The 24,395-nt window shown below is 40.7% G+C and overlaps 1 protein-coding gene across 2 annotated transcripts in view; it reads left to right on the plus strand.

The window, feature by feature from the left end:
• Nucleotides 1–2,676: 2,676 nt before the first annotated feature.
• The window catches only part of LOC146689890 (monocarboxylate transporter 2), a 30,988-nt gene continuing 9,269 nt past the window's right edge, over nt 2,677–24,395 (plus strand). The window contains exons 1-2 of one of the 2 annotated variants that reach the window (XM_085436411.1): nt 2,677–2,947; nt 18,173–18,419. In XM_085436411.1, coding sequence (XP_085292537.1) covers nt 18,206–18,419 — 214 coding nt within the window. In that variant the 5' untranslated portion in view covers nt 2,677–2,947; nt 18,173–18,205. Of the gene's footprint in view, nt 2,948–14,371; nt 14,457–18,172; nt 18,420–24,395 lie in introns of those variants that run through there. The other variant, XM_085436412.1, reaches the window with a different exon arrangement.

Consider the following 24,395-nt stretch of genomic DNA (forward strand, 5'->3'; position numbering starts at 1 on the left):
AGGCCTTTCCCTTAGAGAGAGAGCAAAGAGTTCAGTCATTTGGGAGGGTTTTAGAGTAGAGCCGTTATTGGTCCACATTGAAAGGAGGAACCATCTCAACTACCCCTGCGATCTGGCCCCCGGATAAGAGCAAGAAACTCCGGTTACACGAGGCCAGGCATTGCCCTTTGTCGGGAATCCAGGGCCCACTGCATTAGCATAAACTCTCGATGATGGATTCCATCCCAGCACCGTCGAGTACTTTACGGTGGCACCGACCTGTGAGCACTAAATGCCACCCTCATGGATTCTGTATCTGACAGTTTATTTGAATCAGGCACCTGAGTAGCCTGCTGGAGGCCATATTGTAGGTCTCTGGCAGTGCTCCCCCTGTTCCCCCCACAGTTATTACAGTTTGAAAATGTTAAGCTTTAGTTTAGCGTCTATTAGTTTGAGTCTTAGTTTTAGGCTTTAATGATTATTTTTGTATGCAGGGAATATATCAGAGGCAAAATAGTACAGGTATTACAATAAAAACACACAACCTTTTGAACGCAGTTGACTAAAAGTGTTGCAGACGTCCAAAGTCTCAATAAATATATCTGTCAAAGCCTCACCAGGCAAGTTTTAATACATGTTTTATTTATGTATTTATTTATACCAAATTAATTAAATCATTTCAGTCCAAAATTCAAAATTTTATTTGTATTTTAGTTAACAATTTTAAAAAATATATATAATTTTAGTTTTTAGTTTAGTTGTAGTTAACTGTAATAACCTTGGCTCCTCCTCACACCAAAGAGCAGAGAATGGTCCTGCTGGTGGTGACAGTAGGACAATAATGGTACATCTGATCAAACATCTTCCAGTTTCAAACTACCTGCAGGAACACAGCATTTAAACACACATCTGTGATGTATTTTATTTGTCTGCTAATTTGAAATCCAAAGGTTTGTACATATGTTTAATTATCTGTGTGTGCACTGCACTGAGCAGAGGGTGAGGACTTGGCAGTGCCTGCAAGACTGTTGGGCACATGACTGCCACCTCCCTTATCACGGCCACCACAGACTGCTTTTCTTTACAATCCTTCAAAGGGCCAGAAACTTAGTCAGTTGACAGTTCTCAAAGAAGATCAGCCATAGAGTCAATTGGAATCTATTTGTTCTAGATGTTAGTAAAACTATACAAATCTAACAAATTAACTTTTCAATCATCACTATTTCTGAATACCAGTATGTGCATCATAGGTTAGTACTTACTGTGCTATATCATCATTTTCGAATGCTTGCTTACAGTCAGCTTAAGTTGTATCAGGTAACATCAGGTAGTTTTAAATGTTAAACCATACAGTGGTAAATGGTAAGATAATGAACTGTGCTCATTTGTGTCTTTTTTAAATGATCTGTTCCCAAACTTTCTGTCAGGTCCCTTTCATCACTGCAATTTTTAAAAAAGCCAACCAAACCTAAAAACCACTGTATGCTGTAACTTCTGTTATTGGCTCTACAGTTCACCTGTTGTCATTTTCATTTGCACCTTCATTCAAATGGACATGCATGAGCTTTCTTTTTTAAAATTTTATTTTTAGGATGTAGAGCTCTTCTCTTCCTCATTCCATGTCTCCTCCATCAAAGTGACCTTTAGACTGACACAATCTGTAAGTCTTAAGAAGTCAAAGTCCCAATTCCTAAAATGCGTCTGAAGGAAAGAGGGCGCAATGGTGTTATCCTTAGCAAAACTCTTTTCAGCACTACCAGTTATAAAAGAGGCGTGACTTGCAAATGTAAATGTATAAGTAATAATTATATAAAATGATTTAACATTTCTGTTACCGGTGGTAGAACAATCCAAATATCGATAGTAGCAATACTGATGGTGTTGGTGTTGAATTGATCCAAGCACGATAGGATCAATACTTTGTCTGTCCCACTGAATTGTGTTAAGTAAATTATTTTAGGGGGAATTAAAAAATATACCTCACGCATTCATTCTGAAAAATGCCGCCTGCATCTTTTTGTGATGTCATGTCTATTTTATTTGTAGCCTGTAGCAGTTTGAACAACAGAGGTTCACCCGAAGTGTTTTAGAGACATGTACATTTACATTCCAGAGCTTCAAAGAAACAAAACCCTGTTTTAGAATACATGAATAACTGGAAGGAGTGTTTTATTCTTTGTTGTGTTGTCTATTGTGGATTTAGTGGTCATTAAAATGTGTTCAGAAACTGATGACAACTCATGTAATAAGTCCTGCCACTCTGATCTCCCCAACACAAGCTGCTTATGATGGTTATCAGTATTGGTACTGGCAATACTTACTTCAGTACTTGGCATAGATCATGCCAATATTTGCAGTAACCCACAGCACTACTCTTATCCTTCTTTGTGTGTGTGTTTGTAATAAACACACAAAAATGTATAACATCCTCATTTTTTCCTTACATTACAAAGAGGAAATATAATTAAAGCTAAATTCATAACAATGCCAAGCTCATCTGACAGAGATTAAAGTGCAGCAGTAGACCAGACAGACATTTTCAGAAGCAATCCATATGAATTTAATATAATTAAATTATAACTAATTATTAATTATAATGAATTATTAAAATATTATATAACTATTAAATTATTATATTAAAGACATGTACTTTGTTTAAACGCTTAAAACGCCAGAATCTATTGTCTTTTTCTCCGCTGTGGTGTTTCCACGCCACTCCAAATCAGGGTCTAGGGATGGTGACAAAAAACAAAAAAGCTGGGCTGCTCGGATCACGATCTAAAACGGAGACGGGGCAGGCAGCGCCGCCCTCTGTGGTGCGCAACAGCTCAACGTCAGGCAGCGGCTCACTCAGGAAATTCAAATAGCGATCTGTCCACAACACAGCCGCACGCATCTTTATGCTCCAAGGTCATCGCAGCCGGCAGCCCGCGGAGGACACGCACGCACGCACAGCCTCCTTCAGAAGGTAAAGTAACATCCAGTGGCCGGTTGTCATTGACTGCAGTGAAGGACGCGCCGACGTTGCCGGTGAGCCCGAGGATTAACCGAGCGATGCAGGGATTCGTGTGCGCTGCGGTGAATGAGCGCTGTAGCCTGTCAAGACAGCGGCTTGCGGCGCTGCAAGTGTCCCAGTCGGATGGGTGACCGCATTTTATGATGCGTTCAGGAGCCTTTGAAGAGAGGAGAGAAGGGAAACCCATCTGCCGCTTTTCTGTCAGTTGTCGCAGGTGGAAGAGCTGAGGTGCACAGTCCTAAAATATATTTGCACTGATTTTTGGGCTGTTTTGAAGCATCCGGTTTAGCAGGCCGTGAGCATTAAGACTGGCTTCATCCGGTCAATATCCGGTCTCAATCAGCAGCATCATATGATTAGGCTGCAGTGCTGAGGAATCACTCTCCGGTTCCTGCGCCTTTCCAGCTATAGGCATTACTGATCGAGTCGAACTTTGAAAGAGAAAAAAGTATATTATTATCTTAGGATGTCACAAGTATTTATGTCCACGTCAGGTCTGGTTCACTCCTGCTCAGTTGGTGATCTGTATGAATAACTTCACATTCTGCATGTGATGAATACCCTATGTGTATTTAGCTTAAATGGCAAAAAGCTTACACGACCCCAGTTTTAGGTTTGAGTAGAAGTGAAAAAATGAAGTCTGTAGTTTGTAATCTATGATCCTGTCGTGCAAGTTGGCTGTGACAGAGCATCTTAGCAGGTTATCAAATATGTGGTTGTAACAGCGCCCTCCGTGGTGAGATGCTAAAATGCTAAAGCACAGGCAGAGTTGTAAACTGAAGATCATTAAGTTCTAGGTGGCTTACAGTAGCTAGTATAAACCGGATTTATCAAACCACTTGTGGCCATAGGAGCAGAACTGAAATGTTCTGAGTCGAGTTTCAGTGTGTTAAATGTCTCATGAGTACAACTTTTCAGTCACAATTTGTTATTAAAAAGTAACGTCATTTTAATGACATTTTGCTAGCAGATGAAAAGGTCTTTTGCATCCATTATTTATTTGCATTAGATTTACATGGGACTATGCATAAACTTTAAAAAAAAAAAACTTTAAAAAGCTCACAATTTTTGGAAATACTGTTTTTAACTTTCTTGCTGAGAGTCTGATAATAATATTGTTACCCGCACCAAAAAAATGAAACTACCATCAGCAGCTAGTTAGCTTAGTATAGCATATAAACTGGTCAGCAGCTAGCTTGCTTTGTACCAAAGGAAAGAAAAATAAAACATGCTTCAGCTCCTCCAAAGCTCACCAGTTAACATGTCAAATCTGTACATCTGTGTTGTTTTATGAGGAGATGTGTGGGACAGTTTTTTGACCAGGTGCAAGCACGGCTAACCAGCGAAAACTTATAATTGCTATAAAGTAATACGTGTGATATTAGTCATCTGTGCTCCTTTAACTTACTTTACTGATATGTCCGGAATTTTCTTATGATTAGAATTTCCATTTTAGCTTTTTTTTAATATCCTAAGTTTGTCATATCATGCCCTTCCATCAGAAACGAAGTTAGCATTTTTCTCTATTTAGTCTCCGTCCTATTTTTGTTGCTTTTAATGTTGTCTTGTCTGTAGATTTAACCTAAACAGTCTGCAGTTGACAATGTCCACACTGTTTGTTTCTCCGAAAGCAGTGACCTTTCTGACCATGTGGGCAGAAATCTTAAAATGTGTGTTGTTGTTTGTTTTTAACTAAGTTACTCTTTGGCTAGCATTTATGTCTTTGCCCGAGGAGATTGTTGTTGTAAATGTTATACTTACAGTTGTGGTCAGAAGTTTACATTCACTCTTCATGAGCATGAATGTCATGGTAATTTATTTGAACTTTTTTTCTGGGTGGAATGATTGTACAGCATATATCTTTAATGTCTTTTAAGAAAAACAAGAATCAGGTGAACAAATTTGAATTCATTTTATATTTGTCTCTAATGCACACAGGGCCAGTATTCATAAAGACTCAAATATATAGATTCATTTAAATCAATTAATAATTGAATTGGTTCTAGGGCTAGGTTTCAAAGGCTTATTCAGTTTATCTTTGCGAGCATAAAACGTATTTGTTTGACAGCATTCCAATACTCAAAACAATGGGGAAGTCCAGCTAACTCCACAATTTTCAAACTGACACAAATTAGGAAAGTCTCTTGAGGTTCATAAGTACAAGTTGTTTTTATGTGTCATCACTTTTCCAAAATCTGCATGAAGAGCTAAACCGTCAATCTAAGGTGAGAGGAAATTGGTTAGGAGAACCAGAAACAATCCAGGAATCACCACGGCTCCGGCTTGCCATGAATTGAAAAGTGCTGAAACCCCACCATAACTGTCCACATAGAAGTGAGTTTTAGATGGACATGGGCCAAGGGTGCTAACCAGCAAAAGAAACCCTTGCTCCAAAATACACAACTTCAAGCTCAATTGAAATTTGCAGCTATACACATAAAAAACAAAATGCCTATTATAGCTTTTTTTTTTTTTGGTCACATTAACAAGAGGTACAGTATGTTTGAATGGTGTCACGGTCCTGGGTCTTATGACCCAGTGTTTTGAGTTTCAGTTCTTTTGATGTTCATAGTGTATGTTTAAGCTTATCAGGTTTCCTAAGTTTATTTGTTATCATGCCTAAGTGTTTCTAGTTCTTATTATTTCCCCCTCGTGTTCCAACTATGTTAAATCTCCCTTGCCCTTCGTGTGTTTCATGTCTGTTGTCTTATGTTGTTATGTCTGCCTCTCATGTTCCTGTTTCATTTTGGAGAGATCTCGTGTTTTTATATTATGGATTATGTTTTGAGTCCTTTGTGGTACTGTTTCGTGTTTCCCTAGATCTCAGTTATGGTTATCTTAGGTTTTGCTCTTTGGCTTCGTCATATGGCTTCCCTGTGTTCCATGTTATGTCCACTGTGATGGTTTTGTACCATATTTCAGGTTCCTATATTCTGTCTCCCCAGTTGCTGTTAAGTTTGCATGTTTAGAATTCAGTCAGTGTGTTTCCTGTTTTACTTTGAAGGTCCATGTCTCATGTGAGTGTTTCTAGTTTTGCTTCCCTTGCCTCGTCCTGCTTTATTACCCTCAGCTGTTCCTCCATGTGTTCCCACTTCCCCTAATCACCTCCTGTGTATTTAAGTCCTCTGTTTTCAGTGTGTGATTGTCAGGTCGTCTGTTGTCCACGCCATGTTTCCCATGCCATGCTTCCAAGTTTCTTGCCTAGGTTTTTCTTATTGCTTGTTTAGATTCCCCAGTTTAGGTTTGTGTTAATTTTGCTTCAGTTTGCCTTGCCCTTTGTTTGTACCTCTTCTACTAGCCTTATTAAACGGCTCGCCTTTTGTTAACATTTCAAGTTCTGTTCCCTGTTCCTTGGCGTCTGCGTTTTGGGTCCTTTTTCAATTCATACAGTCTGCCCTCGCCAGACTGTGACAAATGGAGTTAAGGTGAGGCTGTCAAACCTGAGAACACTGTTCCAACTGGGATGATCTGATATCCTCGTGTCGATGTTGTTCCCAAATCATCATAATAAATGTTGTTCCAGGTTCAACATTGCAAGTGACCAATCACATTGTTGTGACGTCCCCCTTTTGTGCCTTTGAAAAATACTGCCTTAAAAAAATCTACTTCACTTGTGACAGGAGAAACCGCTTCTGTCCGCCGATCCAGGAACTTGAATTCTTTGCATTTCAGGATACTTTCCTTTAATAAACGGTAAGCATTATACATATTGTCCTTACAGAGGCGGTTTCTCTTCCCGCAAGTGAAGTAGATTTTTTGAAGGCGTTTGTTTTTTTTCGAGGTCGCGGATGACGTCAGCAGAAGGTCACTTGCAATGTTGAACTTGGAACAACATTATTTATGATGACAAGGGAACAACACGAACACGAGGATATCAGATCGTCCGTACCAACTGTCAGGCACGGTGGTGGTATCATCATGCTCTGGGCCTGTTTTGCACAGTGGATGGAATAATGAAGAAGGACTACCTTCAAATTATTTAACTTCACTTCACATCAACAGCTGGATGATAGAAACTTGGACACAACTGGGTTTTCTAACAGGACAGGACTGTTTTGGAAACCTGCTAAACCTCTGGATTAGGTTTCATTAGTATGACCTCATGAACACTAAACATGGCGTATACTCCACACTGAGAAAATATGTTACTTACTTACTGTTAATCAGAATCAGAATCAGAATACTTTATTGATCCCTGGGGGAAATTATTTTTTGTTACAGTGCTCCATTTTAAACCAACATTAAGACAAGACAGACAATACGCTAACTAAGAATAGTACAATATATACATACATACATACATACATACATACATACATACATACATACATACATACATACATAAGTCACTCATAAATAAATATTTGGAAAAGAAACATGTGTAGCTGTAGCAGCAAACAGTGTGTTAAGTGGATGCGTTGTACAGGGAGATGGCCACAGGCAGGAATGATTTCCTGTGTCGTTCAGTGGTGCTTTTCGGTAATCTCAGTCTCTCACTGAACGAGCTCCTGTGACTGACCAACATGTCATGGAGTGGGTGGGAGGTGTTATCCAACATTGTCTTTATCTTGGACAGCATCCGCCTCTCCGACACCACCTTGAGGGAGTCCAGCTCCATCCCCACAACATTGCTGGCCTTACGGATCAGTTTATTAAGTCTGTTGGCATCTGCGACCCTCAGCCTGCTCCCCCAGCATGCAACAGCATAGAGGATCGCACTGGCCACAACAGACTCATAGAAAATCCTCAGCATTTTCTGGCAGATGTTGAAGGACCTCAGTCGCCTCAAAAAATAGAGACGACTCTGGCCCTTCCTGTAAAGTGCTGTGGTGTTTTTAGCCCAGTCCAGTTTATTGTCAATGTGTACTCCAAGGTATTTATAGTCCTCCACAATGTCAACACTGACCCCCTGGATTGAAACAGGGGTCAAGTGTTTCCTGGTCTTCCTGAAGTCCACGATCAGTTCCTTGGTCTTTGCCACGTTGAGCTGCAGATGATTCTGCTCACACCACGTGACAAAGGAGTCGACCACAGCCCGGTACTCTGTCTCATCATCCCTGCTGATGCATCCAACCACCGCAGAGTCATCAGAAAACTTCTGAAGATGGCAGGTCTCTGTGCAGTGGCTGAAGTCTGTGGTGTAGAGGGTGAAGAGGAAGGGGGAGAGGACAGTCCCCTGTGGTGCCCCTGTGTTGCTAATCACCTTGTCAGACACACACTGTGGGAGATGTACATATTGTGGTCTTCCTGTCAGGTAATCAACAATCCACCTGCATCGCTGCTAACTTATCACCCAGGAGGGTCGGCCTGATGGTGTTGAAAGCACTGGAAAAGTCAAAAAACATGACCCTCACAGTGCTCGCCGGCTGGTCCAGATGGGTGTAGACACGATTGAGCAGGTAGATGATGGCGTCCTCTGTTCCGAGACGAGGCTGATAAGCGAACTGAAGGGGATCCAGATGTGGTCTTACTATGGGTCGCAGCTGGTCCAGGATGAGCCTTTCCAGGGTCTTCATGATGTGGGAGGTCAGTGCCACGGGCCTGTAATCCTGGGGGCCACTGGGACGAGGCGTCTTTGGTACAGGGACGAGGCATGATGTCTTCCACATCACCGGGACCCTCTGCAGACTCAGACTCAGCATAAACAGTTTATGAAAGACTCCACACAGCTGGGGGGCACAGGCCTTGAGGACAAGGGGACTCACTCCGTCTGGTCCAGCAGACTTGCCTGAGTGAAGTCTCCTCATTTGCATCTCAACCTGGTATTGAGTGAAGGTGATGGGTGGGGGAGGGGTGTCAGGAATCTCACAGGAGGCAACATGTGAAGAGAGAGGCTGGCACAGTGGTGTGGCTCTGGATTCCAGGCTGACTGGAGGTGAGGTTGTGGGGGTGGGAGCAGACACTGTGGTGTCGAATCTATTGAAAAACAGATTCAACTCGTCGGCTCTATTCTCACCTCCCTCAGCTCCCCTGCTGTTGGTTGGCCTGAATCCAGTGATGGTCTTCATGCCCCTCCACACCTCTCTCATGCTGTTCTGCTGGAGTTTCCACTCCAGCTTCCTCCTGTAATTGTCCTTAGCCTCTCTGATCTTGTCCTTTAGTAACACCTGGATCTTCCTCACCTCCTCTTTGTTGCCCCCTCTGAAAGCCCTCTTCTTGTTGTTGAGGAGGGCTTTGATGTCCTTAGTCACCCACGGCTTGTTATTTGGGTAACAATGAACAGTCTGAGCTGGAACAATGGAGTCGGTGCAGAAAGTTATGTAGTCTGTGATACACTCAGTAAGCCCATTGATGTCCTCGGCGTGAGGCTCACAGAGTGTTTCCCAGTCGGTCACCTCGAAATCACTTAACATCCAGAATAGTCAAACTACAGCCAGGCCTTGGGTTTCAGCATTGTTATTTTGTCATGTAAAACCCATGTAACTGCACTCTGACAGCAGCTGCCTCCTCAACAGTGTACTGCAAATCACGAAAACACAACAGTTAAGAATAAGTAAGAGGGTCAAAGATTCCAAGTACGGAGCAAGCCTCCAGACTCCACAGATCAGCTCGATAAAACGTCCACAGGATGTCCCTAAACATGGCCTATCCAGAAGCTTAACCCACAAGACCCAAAGGATCTGGTACCACAGGTCACCCTCAGAAGTTCCATACCTTGATGGATCAGCAGTACAGTTGCAAGGGTTTGAAAAATAGTGATAGTTCACAAATGAAAAAAAGTTAGCTCCCTACATTAAAAAGAGAAAAGAAAGAGCAAAGAGCAGACTCAAACTGATTCTACCTGATTCTTATTTGAAAGATGGAAATCATGCCAGATGTGAACCCACCCATGACACACCATCACAGAACCACTCGGCACTGATCAAAAACTACAAAAACAGTTTCTTTGGACTCTTATGATGGCTAGTTAAGTTTTTTTTGTACCCTATTCGTCAAGTAATAAGGTACAAAAAGTACAAATATTCTGAGCAACAGAATTAGTATCATTACATAACATTAGTATCCTTCCCCCCATACACATTTCTAGACATGACTAACGTTTGCTGTCTGACTACTAAATATAACATGATTACAGTTCTGTGACCTTCATGACATGGTCAGAGGTGTGTAGCGGAGAGCGAGCTCAGGATTGGATGTTTAATGTGGGTGTTGGCAGCCCATATGGAAAAGTGAATAAGCCTCCCAGCATGCTCTTGTGTCCACACATGAAATTTATTTTCTAAATCAAGGCATCCCGGAGTTAGTAAAAGGCCAGAAGCTGAGGAGAAAGGGAACTACAGTGTTAGTGTACTTTATGGGGAGACCCTCTGCCTGATGGCCTTTTTAATCAGAAAGCAGATTTTAAAGGAATTATTTCTTTGTGAAAGAATATGGGCGAGTGTGTTTGCCTGACTGCTGAAGTGAGATTAGATTGTTGTTGTGATGATAAGAAGATGGCATGTGTGCTTTAGTCAACATTTAGAGAGGTGTTTATTGGGTTAATAATGAACTTCTATTTTAACAATGGGTGTACTGTTACTTGGAGGTTACCTTAGAGCTAATCTTCCATTGCCATAACTTCAAGTCCCAGCATGAGGCTTTGGCGGAGTCAGGAGGAGGCGGGGGGCATGCTGGCAAGCTGAGTGTAGAGGTCAAGTTTCCTTTTGTACTTACAGGATATGTTCACCTGAATAGCTTTTAAGTGAAGCTTTTGAGTATTTCTTCTGTTCAAGGTCTTCACAAATACAGACAAATCCTACGCTTTAATTTATCTCCTCCAGGTAAAACCGGTGTCCTCTTGCTCCGTAACTCTGATTTAGTTAACCTTCTGTTGTCCTTCATTACAATTCAAGTCTTACAAGGCTCCACAAAAGCCCATTAAAAAACATTAGTAATTGACCACTGCTCAACCTTCCACTATCAGTAAAAGTGGAAAAAGTACTTCAACATATAAGAATTCAAAGAAAACTTTTAATTAGATGTGAACATGAAAATGTGGAATTGTTGCTCTTCTGAAGGATGTCTTTGCTGTTCTTTTCATCCTCCTTTAATGGCCCCTGAAGGCTACCTTTAAAAGGTGTCTGCAATATCTCTCTCAGGAAACTATAATTAACTTCCATCTAAAAATAATAACTGGATGTTGAAGTTGTGTTGGCAGAGTTTGAGAATCATGATTCCCTTAAGGAGATATTAAAGTTTAAACCTGTGGTAATCAGTGTTTTTGTAATAACAATAAATCAAGTTCTCAATGTGTTTTGTACAAGGAGTTGTTGCACTTACTGTTTTAGAGTCTTTAAGCTTTTCTAATGTGATTTTTTTATGGCCTCTAGCTTTACTGCAGAGCCGATATAGGATATTTAAGCCTGATACAGATATCAATATTAGGTAATCTGATATAGGGGCATTGGTACACTTTTATTTACAAAGCTATGCTTGGATTGCTGCCTCCTTATATTTGTACTTTGGTCACAAGGACAAATAGTGGTTCTTACTCCTTGCGCTCAAATGATCAGCTGCTGTTGTCTGTTCCCCTTGTCCGCACAGAGCTGGGTAAGAAAGCCTTTGTCCACTCTGCGCCTTTTTCATGGAACATGTTTGTTAAGTCTAATTGTTGAATGTTGCCATTGTGTTTCTTAAATTTGTACAGTCTTAGTTTAAGCAGTAGGATCAAAGCCATTCCTTTGATCCTGACCACCTCTCCAGCCACTCTGTGCTGGGGGAGGTTTTATTGTAGATACATCCTAACTTGAAGATCTGTTTGATGTTTGGTAGAGCTTCCTACCCTTTGTATGGTTTCACTGTGTTATCTTTGGTAAACCATACATTGGGTGTGGGGGAAGACTACCCTCTTTATGACCAAGGATGTTGTTCCTGCTTTTAGGTTTTATGACCCTTTGACCAACACACACACACACACACACACACACACACACACACACACACACTCAGTGTATACATTTACATACAGTGCCTTGTCTTTGTAACCAAAGGGGGGTTGCAAGGGGAGGTGCTTTGTAAACTATTGTTTGAAGTTTGTCAATAAAAGGCAGCGAGAGGAGGCCACCATTTTGGGGTTCTTTGTCGTGCTGGACACAGACGAGGCCTCCCTTGTGCAAGTAATGGATCGATCGACTGTCTTGTTTTCTTCATGATGAATAAGTCTCTAGAATTAGCGGGGTTTGTGGAAACACAGACCCAACAATGTTACAGAAAGACTGGAAACTAACTGAATTGTTGTCTTTAAATGTTTTTAAAACTAAACTCAAAGGCCTACAGGCTGCCTCAATAATGTGTAATTGTTTTGTGTAATTTTAACTTTGTTTGTTCGTATGTATTTGTCTTGAAATGTGCTGCCTCTTGGCCAGGACTCCCTTGAAAAAGAGGTCTTTGATCTCAACGGGACATTCCTGGTTAAATAAAGGTTAAATAAAAAAAAATAAAATATGAGACAATATTATTTATTTTTGAGATACATCAAATAAACAGTTTTCACTTCAATTTGTTATGTTTAGTTATTTATTTACTCATTTTAGCTCTGCACCATTCTGCCCGGATCATCTGGTTGTTGTGTTTTTGGTGTGGATGACAAAGTTTTCAATGTCAACACACGTGACGTGGCTGGAGGATGTTTCTCTCGTCTCGTCTGCTTCTTCATCATTCAGTTATCGGGTGTTATAAATTCAGATACTAATAGATTGGCAGAATGCTAATGTCAGATTTGGATCTACACATGATCATATGTAGTCATTGATTTGCTGCTACTACCGTTAGCAGGAAATGCAGTAGGTCTGGTGTGCCAACTCAAAGAGGGCAAAGTTCATTTATTCCTCTTTACTGACATGAAATCCAACACTGAGTCTCAGCTTTGTCCTTGTTGTGAATGAAACCTGACATTCTTCTTCATGTCTTGGCTTCCTACCAAGGCACTAAGTGATGTCTTTCTAGGACACACACATACACATTCACACAAAAACACAAACACACAGATGTGAGCAGACCTGTTTGCACGGAGAACATTTCTTGTCATAATGCACAGTTACTGTAACCTTAACCTGTCACGACTAACCAAACTCTAACCTTACCCTACAAACAAAGACTTGTAGCTCAAACAGCACACACATTCTGTCCAGTATGTAACCCAGCTTTTGCCAGTTCTATGATTTGATTATAGAAACTCTATTTTGGTTTCTGCTCCCCTTGCCGTGTCCTTGCTGCCCCCTCCACTGAGCTCTGTTGTCCGGATAAGACTCATCAAGGTGAAGTCAGGTGGTCAATTCAAGTGCACTGAGATCACACAGGCCCAAAAAAACTCAGTCTGTTCAGCTTGAGCGACTCTGTGCATGGCTCCACACTTGTTGAGAAATGCGGTTTCACAGTCGCTCTGTAGAACACTTTCTAACATGGTGACTTGTGATGGATTCTTTGGGGGATTTATTATGATGCTTGAAAAATGCGGTTAATCCAAATCAGTGCCAGTTGGCCAATCCTTCCTCTTGGGTCAGAGTGAGATATCTTTAAAAATACTTGGCAGATATTACTGGAAAATAATGAATTCAGCTCATTTTGACTTGTCTTCTATTGCCGTCTTCCAATCAAGATTTCTGTTTACGTTGGTTTCTGCCAAAACACAAAGTAAGCTTCATGTATCCTTTGTGTTATTATTAGATAGCTGTTTCATGTCACTGAGCTAATGCTAGGTAGATAACATAGCAGTCATATATATATAAAAAGCAAAAGAAGAAAAGTGCTAATATGTTTCCTAATCATGTTTCCTGAACTCAGTGGAAAACATTGCTAGGCCAAGGAAACATGCTAAAAAAACATATAATAAGAAGACATAAGAACTTCAGGAAAGATTGTGATTGAATCTTAATTCACTGACATTGGACCACTAAATAATATGACTGTGGATCTTTCTGACATGGTTCTGCTAGAAAATGGACAATGGGCTTTTCATAGGTTTGGGCTAAATGATCGATGACCCAGTGAATGTATACGCAGATGGAGGACAGAAGCTGCTCTGTGTCTAACATGCTGCTTTGGAAAGACTTCACAGCTACAGTCATATTTTATGACCACTGTAAACGAGCCCTTATTTATTATGTGAAACATACAAATACTCACCATGGCAATCAGCCCATCAGTGCTGGTACTTAGTCAAACTAGCATACTGGTCTGTAACTGCTGACCTCTGTGGAAGACAAATCTGAAAAAAATTCCAGACAGGAGTCAATAAAGTTTTATTAGCACCTTGACAATGAATTATGTTTGGTTGGTGAGTTGGAATGTTTTATTCTAAAAGTGGTCTTTCAAGTGGGTGTGGTTATACAGTCCTGTTGTTGTCACCTGACTTGTTCCTTGGCACTGTTTTATAACCCACCAGCTTTGACCCAAGCAGCAGTCAGGGCTGTAGTAGCTGCTCTCATGATCACTGGTGTGAAGGGCACAGGGGAGACGGCACATGACACTGATCTGGAAGGAAGTAAGTGTTGACTTTGTAACGACCGAACAGTGACTTTACTTTGTTTGACTTCTTGTGTACTTATATGGTTGATCATAAACCAGATCCATCAAGCTTGTGCGGACAATTCCCTTTTTTTACCTACTAGATCTTTTATGACCAATCTGTTTGGAGCTTCATATTAACAGCCATCAATTTATAAGCTGCTTATGGGTTCTGAGGATCCTTCGTGCACTGTTGTCACGTTCAATCAATCAAAACTAGTATTTCCACCAATTGCCGCTCTGGACAGTCTGTAATCTGATTAGCACGGATTAGACCTACTATATGAAACTCCGGGAAGAAAGACTAATCTTTAACTTTGATTAAAGGGGCAATACAAGATATATATATAGAGGACAGTTTTTAGCACAAGTGATGTTTTGCTTAAATCATTCACTTATTTAAAACACAGTTCCACAACTATTGAATTCCAAAATAAAAGCAAATGTAATCATTCCCCTTTGGCTTTTAATTATTATTATCTGAACTATACAGGATTTTTAAGACCAGTACCAATACGATATCAGTTTGGATATCCAATATATCTGCCAATATGGTAAGGGAAAAACAGACAAAAGGAAGGAAAAACACAATATTCCTTTTGCTTGCTAGCCAGGTAGAGTCATTCATCCATCAACACAGTGCCTGTTTTTTATCACTTGAACACAGTGATGCACATTGAAACTAGTCAGTGCCTGTGTGGCTCATTTAGTCACAAAAGTCCATACAACATTGTTAGTATAGTTTACTTGTTATATGAGTTGAAAATCTACTTGGAGGAACTGTTCTAGTTGGCTAAAAGCGAAATGCATCTACTACACAAAATCTCTACAGACTTGCTACAGCCGCACGTCTCAGGGCCCCTGAAGTTTCTTATTTACTGGTGCGTTCCAGTTGAAGTGGAAAGTTAGAAATCCATAGACATCCAAGTCGAAATTCCCAAATGAAACACCGCTCCGATTCAGATTTCTTTCTGTGAACTTTTTAAGCACAGAACAGCAGGTATTGTGCTGTCATGCTAATAATGCACGAATGGCTCTACATTGCTAAGAAACAGAACAAATCCTGTTTGAACTTGCTTTTCCAACTTTGCTACTGTAGTTCGTTCGTTTTAAAGCCTTAAAAGTGTTCATTGTGATGTCACTCTCTGGCCTCCTGCCAAGAAATAATCTTGTCTTTTATTTCCTGCTTCCTGACTTTCTTTAGCTTTTCAAAATTATTGACAGTAGCAAATGTACGAGTCTCCACAACAATGCAGTCTGCTCATACCTGAGCTGGAACAAGGAAGCAGAGTGACATCATTTATTTACACTGGTCTTTACGAGTCATTGATGCACTCGGACAGGAGAACCATATGTTTCCTGGTTAAATCCTTTGATGTTCTTAAATGAAACTTGCTCTGGTAAGATGTCGACTCAGGGCCGGTACGTTTGGATCAGCCAGCTGAATATTTTCATGTAAAAGTTAAAAACAATGATGTTGTATTTCACTTAAAGTTGTGGTTTGAATTTTCCAGTGGTTGCCTGTTGTGTTGTAGAGGAAACTGTCAGAGCTGATGGTCGAGTCGCTTGATCAGATACAAAGCTGGATAGTGAGGTTTCGTATGATGTTTATGTTTAGTCAATTTTCTGCTTGATCAGTCAACTGGCACGGGGAAGATGTTATCATTAAGCGCACAGACAGGTGAAACTTGATATGCACTGTGCCGGTCTGAGTTTTAATCGTGACCATTGTTTTTTTTCTAAATAAATAATAAAACACTGACAATTATTTAGATGTCTGAGAAATAGCGGGTGACGGCTACCCCAGCAGCAATCTCTTCCCCTAAACAATGAATCAAATGCAGAATGCAAAAAACTGCAGTTCCTTTAATGGCCACTGGAGTCTGACTCCAAAAAGAACTCCATCCCCATAAATGCCCAACTTCAGCCACAGTCTACAACAAGAAACATTTTAGCCCTCGGTCAGAGAGGCCTAGAAACTGTCGCTAGGTAAAAATGTGGATTTCTTGGTGTGCAGCTGCTGGAGGTTGCTGGCAGATACCTGTACTGAATGGAAACTCTCTGCCTTATGCAGCATGCTTCAAAACTTGTAAACCTTACCTTGAAGCATGCTGTCCATTTTTGGTTTTGCAGCTTCACTACCACTGGACTGTAGATGGCCATGGGTGCCAAAATGAATTAGCTAAATACATAATTAAATAATGGATTAAATTACAAATAAAAGTAGAAAATAATTAATAAAATATTAATTAATTAAATTTAAAACATTTAATAATTATGTATTTTAATTGTAATTCATTATTGACACATTTAATTAATTAATTCCTTCCAGTTTGAAAGAATTATAGACACGTTTTATGGTCTATTCATGACAAGTAGCTGGTAAGTATTAGCAGTACGCAACCAAAGTGCAGCACCACATAGCTCTTTGCAACCAGTTACACCTGCCAGCAACTTCCAGCAACCGCTCACCACATGTAGGAACGCAGCTTCCTCCCTAGAGACTGGTGGTTGCCAAAGGGACGCCGACCGTACTCTCGGCTTGTATGACTGAGACCTGAGGTCTTTATAGCTAATTTCCCCCTTACTAACAACTTCATGGTGGATTTAAACGCTTGGATTGTCTTTAAGCTTACAATGACTGTTCTGACTGGCAGGTATTCTAGCAACCAGCTATTGCTGATACCTGTCTGCTAGGAACAGGTCATCATTAAGCGATCAACAGGGAACCAGTTTGACTTTTAAACCTTAAAATGGGTCTCGCTCTCTAATGAAAACATAATAACACAAAGCTGAAGTGAAATCAGCGGTGCCAATTATTTCAGACTCGTACCCGGTAATCCGAGTCTGGCTGTGTTAATCTCAATAATTACTCACTTGTGATTCTGCACCGCTGACATGAGCAAACATGTTGACTCTTCGACAGGTTGCTCATTTCTGTGACGCCACACTAGCTGCCATCATCTCAGTGGGTGCCTCAAATTAATTATACAGCTGTAAATTATACAGCCTCACCTCTGACTGATGACAGAGGTGAGGCTAATGAGCTTACACAGAGCTAAAAACATAGCAGCTGGCCTTTTTGGTTTATCACGTGTCCGTGAATATAAGTGCATCTTTCTTTACTTGACTTGTAGCATCAGTACAGCGATGTGTGGCAGTAGATAGTTTCCATACTTGTTTTTTTTTTTTCCCTTACGTATAATTAGGTCAGGTTTACTCTGTATACACACCACGTGATTTTAAACTGCCACCACACTTCTGTAAGTCAAGCTCTACCCTTGTTTCATTAATGCCTGTGGGAAGGAGGTGTGCTCACGGTGAGCAGTGGGCGGGGGAGATCTGGCCTCTCAGGTATAATGAGTGCATGCCCTCTGGAATCTCGTGATCCTGTGTTTGCCCACACCCTATAAAGGATAAGGGCCTCTGGCATGTCCTCCTTGCTCTTGTGTCACATTACTGTTTGCAGCTGCGCATCTGAAAAACAGAGAGAACAAACATTTGAACCTCCTTTGTCATCCCACAGGTGTCTGTATACTGTCAATATGAGCTACAGCTTGTGATTTATCTACAGGATATACTACCCCTAATGATCGATGACATTTTCCTAGAAACAGAACTTCTCGGGTCATTTTTTCCGTAACCTTAAAGTTCTCTGTGAGTTTTGATATCCTCCTTTCTTTCTTTTTCCAGCGTTCAGCAAATCTGCATTGAGTTGGGCCAGTGATGCCAACCCCAGCCACAAGTCCTGCTGTGCCCCCACCAGATGGTGGGTGGGGGTGGGCTGTGGTACTTGGATCTTTCATCTCCATAGGATTCTCATACGCTTTCCCGAAAGCCATCACAGTCTTCTTCAAAGAAATCCAGAACATTTTCGGCGCCTCCTACAGTCAGATCGCATGGATCTCCTCCATCATGCTCGCCGTCATGTATGCTGCAGGTAAATAACTGGTTAAAACAAAGGAAAAGCTAAATGAAATTTTTCTAACATAGTTAAACCTGTTCATGTTTCGAAAGCCTCTAATAATAATTTGGTATTCTAGAGTGGGGTTGTCATGGGTTGTTGCTACAGCAACTACACGACGTAAAACATAGATCATTTAATTATTGCATAAAAGTATTATGGAAAAGTTACAAATGAATTTTGTATAAGGCGTCATATTAGTTATGCTAAAGAAGACATAAAAACAGACCTCCCACTATGAAACTGATTGAACCGGTCTCTGTCTGCATTTTCAAAATTTAACCCAGAGAACGTTTAATTAAATCATTGTTAAAGTAGAAAAGAACAGGCTTGTTCTCCATATGTCCATAATCTGCTTTATCGTGGCTGCCTGCAATAACTATTTCTCTTGGATCTAACTAAAGTCCACTTGCTGCTCCGTTAACAATAACTGATGGCTAACACAGCTATGGGTTAATTGCTAATTGTTAAACAGCGAACGTCAACATGTCTGCCAGCCAGATTAAAATTTATGATAACTGTTTAATACTTTACTGCTGTTGAAACGAGAGCTTTACTGACTTCTGAAGTTCTTTCTAAAGTGTTGTTCAGTGTAAACTAGCAGCTGTTAGCTAGCAGCCTTGCTTTGGGTTGTTGTGTGTGAGCTGACGGAGGCAAAGATGCTATTGTTGGTATTGATACAGTTGCAAATTAGTATTTTTATTCAGTAATAATTTGTTATTAATTAATATCTGAGTACTTGTGTTTTTGTCAATGCTACAACCTAATAATGCTAAATAACTTGAATCTAGATAGTTGGAGTTAGCAGATGCACCATCTGAAATCTGAAAAGCACGATATGAGGAAAGGCACATAGGATGGGACATGGTTTATTCAATAGTTTCTCTCATCATTGTCACACTGTTTCTACCTGTAAACACAATATGCAGTGACAGAATTGAAATGGAACTAGTTTGTGTCATTGGATCATGACCTGGATTTGAATCCACACGAGATGCTAGCAAAGCATCACATGCACAGCCTGCAGATAACCAGAGAAATTGAAGCCGAACAACAGCAACAACAACAAATTGTAATTCCTTGTGAGTCAGAATCACTTACAGCCTGGAAATTGGGAAAAAATAATCTATTGGTTGTTGATTGGATTTTGAAATAAATTGATCTGTCTTCTGACATGGAAAGAGGCGAATTTTCATTTCACTGAGGCAGAATTTTTATTTCCGCGTACTAGAATTTCTAATAGTTTTCAGCCTCTAATCAAATTCAGAGCACGATTCAGACAAATCCTTTATCTTCTCAAAATGCTGCCACATTGCTGCAGCTGGCCCCTCATTTTGTTTTGAAAAAAGGAACCTTTGAAGGGTTGGAATTTGTTTTCAGCAGGTCGCCCTCTCCACCATATTGCTCTGATCACCTGCTGTATTTCCCCACTTTGGCTTCAAGCCTGCAGTTTCCCGGCTCGGTAGTGCCATCTGTCCACGCTGTAATCCTCCTGTCACTCTGTCGTGTGCTGTTGTCATCGTCAGACCCGCAAAGCTCATTTCCTATGTTGTGTTCAATTGAAAACAAATTTTCATTCAGTAACTATAAGGTAAAGTCTTCTGCTCAAAATTAAGTATTGTGGTCTCATAAAGTAATTTGGGATTGTGAGTAATTCTGATTATGAGTAAACACCTTATGGACAGGTGGCGTTCATCAGGCTGAAACAAGCCAATGGTTGCTGTTCTGGTAATGACACAACCTCTCTAGTGTTCCTAGCGAAACATATTTATCAAACAGTAAAAAACTTGAGTGGTTATTGCTGATTGTCTTGGCTTTTTAACCGATCGCTAACTGCTGCTTTAGCTTAGCAGTGTCTATATGCCGCTATCACGTGGTTACGGCATCAATACATGCGCTTACTGAGCGAGCCGCTCTTGTTTCTCATTCGTTCACATTGATCGCAGCCATTCAGCTATTCATTAAACACCTGCTCTCTTGTTCTGACTCTCACGCTGATGATTCAATCAGAGTTTAACACCTTTCTAATTCCCCACTGCTGCTTTCGTGTGTGTATTGGTGTTTGCATGGCCCTGTCATTACTGTGGAGCTGCCTGGTAATGAGCCGACAGCCCCAGACACCCATAAGTAATAATCTAATTGATCCAAATGACTGAAATGACCTTTTACTTATTACCTCTACCCTGAGCTACCCTGTGTCTCTTCAACCTGCTAAGCTTTTTGATGAACAAAATACTGAAAATGATGGTTTTGGCTCAGTGGATTATAGTTTATAAGCCAGTTAGGTCACATTTGTAAAGTCCCACACGACATGAGATGTGTGTGGAAGGTTGCTGGTTTGATCCCTGGCTCCTCCAGTCAAGGGCGAGATACTAACCCCAAGTTGTTCTGCGATGCATCAATCGGCCTATGAATGCTGGTGAATGATACATAGAAAGCAGTTATAGACAATGAGGCAAGTTGGGCTATTATTACATTCACAGAGAGTTGGGGAATGGCTGCAATCACAGAGATATAGGATGGTGACAGATGGACCCTTAGGCCATCTGTCACCTCGATTCAGAGATGGTCTTTCCCTTTAAACGTAAATGGCCTCCTTGACTCCGCCCTCAAACCAGCGTTCCTCCCTGTCCAGGATGTGTCCACTGGCCTGTAGGTGTAAATAGACTGTTTAGTCCTTAGCTCTTCTGTGTTGTGCCATCTGCTTGTTTGGTTTCCTCGATGTGTAAGACCTGCTGGCACTTAACATTGTACACTACATTACTCTGTTTGTGCCACATAAGGGATCACTACAGGTTTTCACTTAGGCAGGAATTATCTTTCTTCTCTCCTGGATCAGCTGGAGCTTTCTTTAGGCGCCTTCCCAGCTTTGACAAATGTCCAGCTGAGATAATCACATTTACTCAGGGACTTCTTGATGTGATGTTCTTCTGCTTCCCTGGCCGCTGTGTCTGTGGGGATGGTGTTCGCTCTGTGTTGTAGCGTCCTGATGGCACCCAGTTTATCATCCACATCATGTCAACCTTAGCATGCTAAGCTATCCTTCTGTCAGAGGAGGTTAGCATTAGGCTTATACTTCAGTTTCACAGAACCCCGCTCCATATCGCCACTTTGGCTACTTTTTGATATTTGTATTGATCTCTTTTGTTGTTATTTTATAGGAAAAATCAAAAACAATAACTAAAATAATAAATAATAAATAATAAGCTAATCTTTCGCTGCGGGTCTATAGCCCTGAGCATTCAGTTATGGAACCAGACATTTTGAGTGGCAGTACAACTGTGTAGCTACATTTCAGTTTCAGTTTTTGCATGACAGAGCTTCCTCTACAGAAGCTCTACAGATATTGCTACTAAAAATTTGCGTAGTCATTTGCTTGCCCTGATGTGCATATCACCTGGCTGACAACATGTTTTCCAGAACAAAAGAACTATCGATGCTATTCTTTTGTTTCTCTGTAAGAGAAGGTGTGGTTAAAAGCTGTAAACCCAACATGGGAAATCTTTTGTGACGGCCTTTGGCATACTTCAGCCCTAGAGTGCAATCCTGCCTCGTATTACATCAGGCAGCAGTGAAGCAACCGCCAATGATCCACTCAGCACAGCGAGTGTCGCACTGTGATGATGTGTTTAATCTGCATGCTGTGTGTTTATGTTGGATTAGTGTCGCTAATCCACAGTGAGAGAGAGAGAGCGCTGACCTTGGCTGTGGAAACGCTGCACACTGTATCACTCTCACGGTTAGTCTTAAAGACAGGATACAAAGGCTGGTTTCTCATAAGGAATACAGCCAAATATTTTGTTTTTAATGTTTTACCTGGTCATTTTAGAAAAATATTAACAATAATATTGCTTATGATGATGAGTAAATATACTTTTATACATTCATTTACTCTTATTTCTCAGTGGAAAAAGTCAATGGGAACCTTGTTTCTTGAACTTGAGATGTCATTTCCACCTCATTAACACCTTAAGGTTGCTGTATTTGCTGCATGTCAAAGTGATTGAGCAGTCCTTTTTACCACACTGCACAGTAGCTGAAAAGAGAACTGTTGCCAGTGACGTGCATGAATTATCATTAGAAATGTGGATATTGTGAGGAAACATGTAAGTGTTGTCGTCTCTTTAAAAATGAGAACTTATGTAACTTATTCAGAAGCACCTCTGTGGTGAAAACTTTACCCGCCCTGACTGATCATGCCAGTGAATTTCAAGTACCTTTAAAAATCTGCATTTATTTTTTTTCCGGCTTAAAGCCACCGTGTTAGCATCATCCAGGATGTTGCTGCTTACTGCTCTACAAGTGTAAACTTTACATCAAAGCCTCTTGTGAGCCCGAAAATTTGGATAAACTTTTATCACATAAATAAACTGGGTTTCGGGCTGGTTCACTCTCCGTTATTTCCCTTAAAACATCCGTGTAATGGGTCGGCGGTGAGTCACTTCAAAAAACCGCAGAACAGCTTTTAAAAGTTGTTTGCCTCCATTTCTGTCAACTCTTTATCCTGTTTGAAGTGTGATGGATAGCCGGCATCTATCGTGAGCTGAACCAGCCTCTTCGCTTGCAGCTCACATTAAAGTCTCGTGGAAAAAAAAAAAAAAAAACCTGTTAGACGCGTCTCTATATGTGTCATTCCCTTTTGGGATCTAGGTGCTTATATTTAGTTTGGGTCTTTGTCCACTGTGTAATGAAGTCCACGCTGTGTCTGGCCAGGAGATGATAAGCCCTTTTGCAAGAGAGGTAATGTGCAGGCTCAGGGGCTTCCTCATCTTGGCCGATTCGGGTCCCGCCAAGCCCCCGAGAATACCGATCACTGCTGCGGATGCAAATGAGGGGAACTTTCCTCAAGGTCGAAAAAAGATTCATGCAGAGCAAATTAAGTGAGATGACTCCTCGCCCAGTGTGGCTTTTTAAATTGCATTGGGCCTGGCAGAAATATGATACACCTTCTGCCTGGTAATGAGAGCATTATTCAAAAAAAGAAGAAGAAGAAGAAAAAACATCTTTCATTACTTTTCTCTTTCTGTTCGATTTACACCTCCTGCACTTAAAATTCAGCAAAAAGGTTAGGAGACGGGGTGAGTTAAAAGATGCTTAGATTTCTCAAACAATTCTTATTGCTGCCTCATTATAAGCAGGGTGCTTTGTACAGAGAAAGCAATCAAATGTTCTCACACATCTCAAGTGGAACAAAATGTAAACAATAGAACATAAAGTGCCACAGCAGCAATATAATCTGAGTTGTTGAGTCAACCATTTTTAGCTAAAATCAGTGAAACGAGCAGCAAAGCAGAAAAATGTGAATGAAAATTCATTCCAGGCCCAACAGAGAATAACAAACAGTAAGTCATTAAGTTAGAGGAGATTTTCCCATCACTGTTATTAGAACGGAAATGGACTTTCTCTGCGTTTTTTTTTTTTTTTTTTTAATGCAGGAAGAACTAGATTTTAATGACAGCAAGAAGCACTGCAATAGCTTTGAAGTGCACTTAAAGCAAGTGCAAGATGCAGGCTTTTGTTATATGAATCCCATTTCAACATTCTTGACATCATTTTGTATATAATTGTTATTTGTTTATGTGGATGTAGTACATTTGTAGCATTCATTTCATTGTTTAGTAAAATTATTAGTAATGTTGTTACATATTGTTGGTTACAAGCTGTTACTGTAAAGTACATAACACCTAACCCCAACCAATCACAGCAGATGGCCCCGCCCCTCCCTGAGCCTGGTTCTGCTGGAGGTTTCTTCCTGTTAAAAGGGAGTTTCTCGATCCCACTGTCGCCAAAGTGTTCGCTCATAGGGGGTCATGTGATTGTTGGGTTTTTCTCTGTATGTATTACCTTACAATATAAAGCGCCTTGAGGCGACTGTTGTTGTGATTTGGCGCTATATAAATTGAACTGAGTTGAATTAGATAATAATCATAAACAGTGTCATTTCCTATATGT

The sequence above is a fragment of the Copadichromis virginalis genome, linkage group LG17, assembly GCF_057382275.1.
Source record: "Copadichromis virginalis isolate Kocher_CV1m ecotype Utaka linkage group LG17, C_Virginalis_male_GT1.1, whole genome shotgun sequence".
Classification (NCBI taxonomy): Eukaryota; Metazoa; Chordata; class Actinopteri; order Cichliformes; family Cichlidae; genus Copadichromis; species Copadichromis virginalis.